This window comes from Paramacrobiotus metropolitanus, unplaced genomic scaffold (genome assembly GCF_019649055.1).
Source record: "Paramacrobiotus metropolitanus isolate TYO unplaced genomic scaffold, Prichtersi_v1.0 Parri_scaffold0000009, whole genome shotgun sequence".
Classification (NCBI taxonomy): domain Eukaryota; kingdom Metazoa; phylum Tardigrada; class Eutardigrada; order Parachela; family Macrobiotidae; genus Paramacrobiotus; species Paramacrobiotus metropolitanus.
The window spans coordinates 1,276,944-1,286,985 of record NW_026570229.1 but is presented as its reverse complement, the minus strand read 5'-3'; the positions used below and the strand labels follow the sequence as shown (position 1 = coordinate 1,286,985).

The following is a 10,042-nucleotide window of genomic DNA, read 5'->3' as shown; positions in this document are numbered from 1 at the left end:
TTTTCAGTCGCTGTTATTTGGGTGACTACCGCCAATAAATTGCGGTGTAGTGGCCACCTTTCTGAGCGCTCCTTGCGCTCTGCCTCTGCTTGAAATTAATTATAATCCCCGGTCTCGTCGAGATGTTATACGACACTGGATTGTATGTGGTACCGTCGTTAACAACTTAACACGGATCTGATCATTAGTAAGCACATTCGCTGCATCAAAGAAGCCGTCATCACGGAAGTCGATCCAGGCCTTGCCATTGTTTCTTCCAACTTTGGCGCTGCAGTATTTGCATCTGCTATCACTGCTTTAGGAGAACAAAGGCGCACTTTTATACTCTGTATTTACTTATCATTAAATTGTTTTACGACAGACATGTTGGAAAGGTCACCTTGAGTCAGGAAGCGGCGAGATAAACGACTGCGAGCTGCAAACAAGAAAGTTTAACAAAATGTACACAGTGTTCGTACGGCTACTTTATCTGCTCTGACTGCACATCACAGCACACGTTTGTGCGGCTCGCTTTAGTCGGCCACGCAGATTTTAAGTCAATTGCGGCAGCATTCTTCGATGTTTGTAATAAATTAAATGCCTGATAAGCATACAATAAATTTTAGTTCACAATAGGAACGTGTGATTAGTATTTCCGGTGAAGCGTTCAGCTGGTATTTTTACAAATCACAGAGTACGCTGCGCTTCGCTGCTTCATTTGCCGGCTGATTATAACTTTCATTAACAACTCGATTGGGTGTTAATCATGGCGGTCAGTACCACGGATCCTAATTTAAAAGCGACATTCGGTCATCTTCCCGAGGAAGATGCAAAAGAAATCGAGGAAGTGTACCGGTCAGGTGGAGCAGCCGGCTTCGCTAAGTTATTACAGGACCGCAATGATCGCTGGAAGACTGTTCCACTGAATATTGCCGTTATCGGCCAAAGTGGCGCGGGGAAGTCTAGCTACATTAACTGCAGCCGTAACATTACAGCGGAGGACGAAGGAGGCGCAGCCGTCGGGATCACGGAGACAACATCGGCTATCAAATCCTACGCACATCCAGACAATCACCTGCTGTTGTACTGGGAGCTGCCGGGCGTGGGCACCCCTAATTTTCCACGAGGGACCTATCTGGAAAAGATCAATTTCACCCGCTACGATTTCTATTTACTACTGTCCAGCACCCGCTTCTCAGATAATGACCTGTGGTTAGGCGAAGAAATCAAGAAACATGGCAAGAAATTTTTCTTCGTGCGGACCAAGAGCGGCATCGATGTAAAAAACCAGCGCAAATCGCATCCTAAAGGATCCAAGGACAGGTCGGACGATGATATTCTTCAGCAAGTCCGAAACGACATTATTGCCAAGTTAAATTTGGAGCCAGCACAGAGGGATTATGTCTTTTTAATTGACAGCTACAAGAAGGAGAAATTCGAGTTCTGGAAACTGCAGGATAGACTTCTGAGTGCTCTGCCGGAATTAAAACGAGAAGCGTTCTTATACTCTTTGAGTCCCATGGGTATGCTGAGCAAGAAAATCCTTCAAGAAAAGGTGGAAAGCCTTAAAAATCGCATATGGATGATCGCTCTAACTTCTGGTATAACTGGTTTAATCCCTATACCGGGTGAGTTTGCTGCAACACCTTTTATACTGTTTAACTGCAAAGCGTAACGTTGTTGAGGGTTTATGGTGGCGTAAATAACTAAAATAACTAAATGACAGAATTACGTGCTGCTTTTGGTACTAATTATAGGTCACACCCAGGTAGCCACAAAACTGTTGACCTTTATAATCTGTAATTCTCAAACCAAGAGGGCTAACCGTCCCTGGTCATAATCTAGTTAGTATAATCATAATAATTATTATACTAATTGGACTATACAGTATGTAGACCTTACAAACTCTGTTGCAGTCATCCTAACGGCAGCGGACTTTAAAATCGTGAAGAAAGTTTACATACTACTAGCTTATCAATGGGGTCTATCGGCAATGTAATAATATTATGTAGAACCGCCTACTTAAACAGTTCATCTTACAAGATTAAAGGCATGATTGACGTGTAATATGTGTCACAGGGAAATTGAAAGGAACTTCAGAGCTCAGACTGCGCATGTACTCCTGATCATCAGACACTTGACATAGGAAACATACTCGTATTTTTATAATTGTTACAGGAGCATCAGCTGCAATTGACTTAACCCTGGTTTTTACCGAGTGTTCATTCTACAAACACCAGCTGGGACTGGACCCAGCATCACTGGCCGCAACAGCCGCGTCTCATGGAGTAGATGTCCACCTGTTGGAGAAAGCAGTGGCTTCCTGCCTGCCGAGCCTGGTAACAAAAGATCTCATATTTTCTCTTTGTAAAGAACTGGCGTACCAAACATCTGGGCAAATTGTGGAAGAGGCACTGAAATTTATCCCGATTATCGGATCACTGATTGCTGCACCGATTTCGTATCTGTTGACGCGCCAAGCCTTGTATACCATTCTGGATAAAATGGACAATGCCGCTAACCAAGTTATTGACATTTGTGTTAGCACGGTCCACCGGAAGGCGCTCGAGGAGACGCGCAAAGATTGTGAAGAACTTAGAAATAAGAAGCCGGCTTCGGGAGAGAAATAACGAAATTAAGAGAGCGTAATGCCATAACACATTCTTAGCTATGATCGCTAAAATAAAACTGCGGTCCATCAATCACATCGTATATGACTCCAGTATAAAAAAGCAACATAAATATACTAGTACGACTATTCTTGTCGTTGTCAAATAAAGCTGCATGTTAACGGCTTGTAGCGAAACCAAAATAACCTAAGCTTATTATCAGTATCTAAAGTTCATACTTCATTCACCTATTAACAGTGTTGCAGTTATTATAATAAAATGTGTAATGATTGCATAACTATCATAAAAATAAAACATCCTAAAAGGTCATGCCTGTGCAACGGACTGGTGACATAAAATTCATAATTTTTAACTCTCGGACCTCAGCACTGTTCTTAACGATGAGACGGTGCTTCCAGATAGCCCATTCTTGCTGCAGCCAAATTTTGTTTATCTTCACACAGTACGGTGACTCCCATCGGTCACAGAAATTTTAGGCAACATATTATACCTAAAAACTATGGAGTTTGGGCCACAATATTAATGATTATTCGCCTTCGGTCATAATTCAAAATGCAGGGCCCTAGAACATGACGTTATTGTTAGAGTCACTATATAGCTGTACGTTTACATTATTTACTCAAGAACCAAATCAATGGAAAGCACAATATAATGGTCTTCTTTAACGATCAGTACAATCAAAAAGAAGAACTAAGAGAATTCAAAAATCAAGGAATTACCCTGTTTATCTTTATTGTTATGCGACGTTTACGCTTTCAATTTTATGTTTCTCTAATTTTTATTATAAAATATGATTGTGGAACTAAATAGGTCGTGCAGGTGCTTTAGGTTGCTTTAAAGTTTGAGCCATAACAGACCAGAACAGGGTATGCAATAATGGACACATGGTCGATCAGAAGTTCCGAATCCTAAGAAATCAAATCCATAGCCTGATAAGATACCGACCATAATAGTAATTTCTGTAGGTCGTTGCCACTAGCGCTTAGGTAGATGAAAGTACTGTAAAACTGTCTTCACGGATCCAAGAAGCCGCTTACAGGTCACGCAATGTCGGCTTCGCTGTTTTACCTCTAATCTACTGGAAACAATGGTTAGATTAATTATTATTTTTATCTTGGCCGCTTTAAAGCTGAAAGAGACCGATATTTTCTTCACAACGAAGCAATAAAATTGCTGATTGGTGAAAGTGCCATGACAAAAGGCGCTCGAAGACAAAGCTCAAACATCTTCAGTCTACCGATGAATTATGTTGCGCAGTAAGCCGACTAAAACAGTGAAGAAATAAAACTTTTTTGTTTGCTTGATTAACATTAAGCAACCACTTACAAATATTTGGAATGCTGTCTACTGGAGCGTAACTGCTGTTTCAAGGTTCAAACACACGCAAGACGGGTGACCCAGTGTTCTGCAGAACTTTAATTTCGAACCATAATCGATTAATTCCTTGGCAATGGCGGGAATCACGGATGATAACCATCAAGTGCCAATCGGATTCCTTGGCGATGAGGAACAAAAAGAAGTCGAGGAAATATTTCGAAAAGGAGGAACAGCCGGTTTCGCTAAACTTCTGCATGAACGCAATGAGCGATGGAAAACTGTTCCTCTAAATATTGCCATCATCGGTCAGAGCGGCGCTGGAAAATCAAGCTACATTAATTGTAGCCGTAATGTAACCGCAGAGGATGAAGGAAGCGCAGCTGTTGGGATCACGGAGACCACAGCCACTATACGATCATACCCTCATCCCGACAACAAACTGTTGTTGTACTGGGATTTGCCGGGAGTGGGCACACCAAGCTTCCCACGAGACTCATATCTTGAAAAAATTAATTTCATCCGCTATGATTTCTACTTCATACTATCCTGCTCTCGCTTTTCAGAGAGTGACCTCTGGTTAAGCGAGCAAGCTAAGAAACGAGGCAAGAAGTTCTTTTTTGTTCGCACAAAAAGCGGCATTGATGTACAAAACCAGCGCAATTCTTATCCTCGAATATCAAAGGAGAAGTCGGATGACGAAATTCTGGAGCATGTCAGAAGCGACATAATTGCAAAGCTCGGATTGCAGGAAAGGGAAACGGGGAATGTCTTTCTTATTGACAGTCATGTACCCGGCAAGTATGATATGGCCAAACTGCAGCAAAGGCTCGTGGGTGCACTGCCCGAGCTAAAACGAGAGACATTCCTATACTCCTTGAACCCCATGGGTATGTTAAGCAAGAAGGTCATCCAAGAAAAGGCGGAATACCTGAAAAGCCGAGTGTGGATGGTTTCTTTGGCTTCGGGTATTTTTGGATTGCACCCTCTGCCCGGTGAGTGCAAATGTGCAAGTGAATGTGCGTCATTATCTCACTCAGACAAATTTAATGTAATGAAAAGAATCAGTTGCATTACAGTGAAACCTCTGAAATACGTACACCTCCGTACGGAAAATTTCGTACGCAATTCAGGGGTGTACGGAATTCAAATTAGCTACCCCCAGCCCCCCTGGGGGGTTACTGCAGACCTAGGGGCACTGCCCCACTACGAAATACTCTGCGCACTGCGCAATGCATGGAACCATAAAAATACACGGATTTCATTAGTTTACATACGAATTTACATCAGTCTGTGCGTATGTAAACAGACGAGAACAATTCTCTCACACACTTTTAACAGAAAAGATTATTAAAACATTACTTAGGATACAAAAATCTAGCAATTTTGAGTAAAGTTTTCGCTTCTTTGGATTTTCACAACTTTACCATTCAAAAGTTTAAAATCTCCAGTTCCGAAAAAGCGGTGTACGCATCCACGAGGTGACTGCGTACAGTTCAGTGCTCATGCGGTACAGAGAATAAGTGTACGTGTACGCAACGCTGAGGTGTACGTTACGTAGAGGTTCCCCCCTGTACTTTAGTCTACGGCGTAATTCGGTACAGCATTTCTCGTACGCAATAGAGGGGTGTACGTTTCTTCGGGGTGTACGTACGATGAGGTTTCACTGTACACGAACTGATGTCATCATCCGGCCTCACCATTGCAAATGCACACCTCCTCTGTGCTCAGCAAAAGCTCCCATTGCCATCATCAAACGTTTTGTTCAAATTTCTCCCCTTTTTTGACTACTAAGATTTTTGACTACGTACTAAAACATTTGTCGACCTTTACGCTGATCTGACGGGAAACTACTGTACCTCTTAACTGTTATGGCGCGATTGTAAACATCAATAAAAATTCAGTTTCTTTACAAGCCGGCATTACTGCCACGTCGCAAAATCCATTGTGAAGTCAGGTCGTAATCACAAAATGATTACATTCAACTATGTAAATTATGTGTAAAATTCGAAAATGCAGATGATAGATGTGAATAATCGTCCGCTTTGTAGTGAGTCTGCTTAAATTTATTGATTTCCCACTTTCCTGAATATCGGTACTAGGCAGTCCATGTTACTTTTACCACGATACTAGCAAAATGTTGCAGGACTGTCTTCCCTGATGGACCTACAACTAATTCGCACGCAGTTCATATTCTACCTGCACCAGATGGGACTGGATCTGGAGTCGCTGACAAAGACAGCTGATGTCCATGAAATTGACGTTCAGTTATTGCAAAAAGAAGTAGTGGTGCATCTTGAACTGCCTGACTGGTCAGCACTAGACAAAGACAACCTTTCCGGTTCCTTGATGAAGGACTTGGTATATCAAGAAAAAGAAAGACCTTTTGCGATTGCTAGAGAGGCGATAAAGTTGGTGCCCCTCATCGGCTCACTGGCGGGTTTACCGAGTTCGTATGTCTGTACGCGGGAAGCGCTTCTTAAAATTTTGACTCGAATGGAAAATGCTGCCAATGCCGTCATTAACTTTTGCGTCAACACAGTGCAGCGTAAAGCGCTGGACGAGACGGCTAAAGAGTGTGAAAAACTCAAAAATTAATACTTGGTCTTTACAGGTGATATGAGGCTTAAGTTTACATCAGTACATGAAATAATAATTTACTGGATTTTTTTCAATCAGCATGACGTTATGGCAGTAACTAATCAATTTTTTTAGTTATTTAATCTATTTTCATAACATTATGAATACTTTGCTTTGAACATGATTTTTATTTTTATGGCCTTTTGAACATGACAATGTGCATCCATCTTGGGAACGGCACCGACATCGGCTAATTTGGACCAAATTAGCCGCATTTGGACCAAATTACCTCTGTAATTATCCGGCCGCATGTTTCTGCTGTGTGTTAATACAAATATTACGATGATTTGTTTCTTTTGTGAAATGTAAGCTTGTCTTTGTATTCGATCAATAAATCATATATATAATTCATAAATAAATAAATCATATATATAATGTATTCGATCAATAAATAAATCAATAAATCATCATATATATATCTTTGTATTCGATCAATAAATCATATATATATCATATATATAAATCACATAAAGCATCTGCAAATTTTGGGTACTACGTCGCGGGGTAATACTAATGAATGTTACTGGTAATGGTAGTGGTAGTGGTAGTGTTACTGGTAGTGGTACAATATAGTGGTACTGGTACTGGTACTGGTAGTAAAAATGGTACTGTTACTGGTAATGGTACTGGTTGTGTTAGTGGTATCACGTAATGGTACTGGTACTGGTAATGGTAGTTATTGCCGATTGTGTTACCGGCAGTCGGCACAACACGACACCTTAACGGATGCTGAACCGCAAGGCTGGTACACAATAACTTTAAAAACGAGTTATTAATAACGAGCGAAATATTACTTCAAGGCAATATCCGGTTTACCTAGAAGTATAACAGCAGAAAAAGTGCAGTGGCGTCAATCACACGAGTGCTTCGATTGCTTCCGCTCTGATGCTGCACACTGTCATAAAAATTACAAATTTTATCCGGCATTTATCCGACGTAACGTCGTGATTTAACAAGTATAAACGCATAAGTGGTCATTTGAGTACTGTTGTATATCGAAATAATAATATTGAAGTACGGCACAACTACAGTAGAAGTAAACATACATGTGGAAGTCGCTAATAATCGTAATATCCATCTGGCATCTGCCTTCAGGACATGACTTCGCATTGGTTTTAACAGTTTCGCTTGATTTCAGTCATTAATTATATTCTCAGTACTTTATGATATGGCCTCTGCATGAGTATTCCAAGGTTTGACGAGGGTTCGACGAACGAATTTTTGATCATGATTTTGTGTCGGATTTTTCCAACTGGGTTCGTTTTTGCCCCCAATCCAGCTGGGTTTCGCAACGAAAGGGGGTGTGGAGGCCGCTGTCCATGCCGCACGCAGTTTTATCGAAAATGCTGCAATTCTGGACAAGCCACAAGTTTTCCTTAAACTAGATGTCATGAACGCCTTCAATTCCCTTGACCGAAACTACATACTTAAATCTGCCGAAGAGTTCATGCCGGAGTACTACACGTTTGTGTGGCAGTGCTACGGTGAACCATCAATACTGTTACACGGCAAGTACAGTGTATCTTCACAGGCGGGCATCCAGCAAGGAGACCCTCTAGGCCCGCTACTGTACTGCCTTGCAACTATTGGACCTCACAAACGCCTGAAGTCGAAGCTGAAAGAGTGTTTTCTTGACGATGATGCGCTCGGCGGAGACCCTGAAGATGTCTCTGACGATCTCTGCTCACTGCAGGTGGCGCTACGAGTGCGCGGGCTAACGCTTAATATAGCAAAATGCGAGCTCATGGTTATCGGAGGCTCCGAGGAAGAACGCCAAACTGTGTACGACGCGTTTCTTCATGCGTACCCAGACCTGCTTTGTCCCCAGCTGAAGGGTCTCCATTACCTCGGTGCGCCAATCCATGATGATGCGGTTGCAGGAGCACTTATCGGTGCTACAGAGGTAATCGCCCGAATGACCGAGCGGCTAAATCTAATACCGGCCCACCAGGCTCTGTACTTGTTAAGATGCAGCATGGGCACAGTAAAGCTGATCTATAAACTGCGCGCCAGCCGATGCTACCAACAGAAAGCCCTGTTAAAACCATTTGACGATATCATTTGCCAAAGCTTGACTAGCATTACCAATGTCAGCATTACTGAAGACATATGGATGCAGGCATCTATTCCGATAAAAGAAGGCGGTCTCGGAATTCGAAGCGTCGAAAAGCTTGCCCTTCCGGCCTTTCTGGCCTCTGCTTATTCGGTGGTTCCATTAACATCGTAAATTATCGAGTTCCAACCACAGATCTACTATCGTGATGCTGCTGCAGAATGGCAAGAAGTAACCCAACAAGACCTCCCACACCATGACGCGCGACCGGTCCAGAAGTTATGGGACAATCCTATTGTCCAAAACACCGTTGAACGATTACGAACGGCAGCTGGGAACGACATCTCCGAACAGGCAAGATTGAACGGTGTTAGCACGAAAGAAAACGGGGCATGGTCGGGTGCACTTCCGGCTGCCTCCCTTGGCAACCTCCTTACAGACTCAGCTGTACGAATCGCCGTTGGTTTACGGCTTGGAGCACCGATCATTATCCCATACCGCTGTGTATGCGGTGAGTGGGCGGATGCCCGCGGCTACCACGGCTTAAGCTGCAAAAAAAACCGCGGACGAATCCCTACGCATAAACGCCTGAACGCCATTGTGAAGCGCAGCCTCGCATCTACCGGCTTTGAAAGCGAGCTAAGCCACAAGGTATCTTCCCTACAGACAGCAAGCGCCCAGACGGCGTTACCTTGACACCATGGAAGAGAGGACGGATGTTGGCATGGGACGCAACGTGCGTCAATACAACGGCCATATCGCGCATCGTCGCGACATCCGCACGAGCGGGAGCAGCAGCAGCACAGGCCGAGCAGAGCAAGATCGAGAAATATCGCGATATCGGCCAGGACTACCTATTCCGTGCTCTGGGCTTTGAGACGCTCGTACCGCCCGGACCGGAAGCTGTCCGAACAATAACGGAATTCGGACAGAAAATACGTCAGGAAACCGGCGAAAAACGAGCCACGGAATATCTTCGCCAACGGATCAGTATCGAAATACAGCGAGGAAATGCGGCATCGATCATGGGGCGGCGCCGATGGGAGCGAATTCAGACCAAATTTTCTCTGTGATTAGGCCGCCGCTGTCGATTGATGTTTAATGAGTGATAGTCTACTTTGTCTGTGTATTGAATGTACGTAATCAGTACAAAGCTAACACACATGAGTTATTATATTCAACCTGATGTGAAAAATTGCACTAAAAGTGCGCCCAGTGGTCATCTAATCAAAATGCTGAATAATTCTTAAGTGGTCATCTCATCAAAATGCCAGACCATAGATAAGTATTATAAGACCATAACAATTTCCTAAGCAAATGCGAGGTGCGTTAAAAAAATTAATAACCACTCTATTCGCAGCGGCACCTCATAGGTCAGTTAGAAAGCGACTGCAGTGCTTTTGCGTTCAAGAGACAACAGGGGTTA

The 10,042-nt window shown here is 43.1% G+C and overlaps 2 protein-coding genes across 2 annotated transcripts; both read left to right on the top strand.

Moving 5' to 3' along the window:
- The first annotated feature begins 542 nt into the window (after positions 1-542).
- On the top strand, positions 543-2,911 carry LOC129583001 (interferon-inducible GTPase 5-like). The gene is made up of 2 exons (XM_055474657.1): positions 543-1,607; positions 2,158-2,911. The coding sequence occupies exons 1-2, from the start codon at positions 746-748 to the stop codon at positions 2,607-2,609; spliced, it is 1,314 nt and encodes a 437-aa protein (XP_055330632.1). The 5' UTR covers positions 543-745; the 3' UTR covers positions 2,610-2,911.
- Positions 2,912-3,774: 863 nt separating this feature from the next.
- LOC129583012 (interferon-inducible GTPase 1-like) lies at positions 3,775-6,900 on the top strand. The gene is made up of 2 exons (XM_055474683.1): positions 3,775-4,918; positions 6,070-6,900. The coding sequence occupies exons 1-2, from the start codon at positions 4,060-4,062 to the stop codon at positions 6,519-6,521; spliced, it is 1,311 nt and encodes a 436-aa protein (XP_055330658.1). The 5' UTR covers positions 3,775-4,059; the 3' UTR covers positions 6,522-6,900.
- The last annotated feature ends 3,142 nt before the right edge of the window (positions 6,901-10,042 follow it).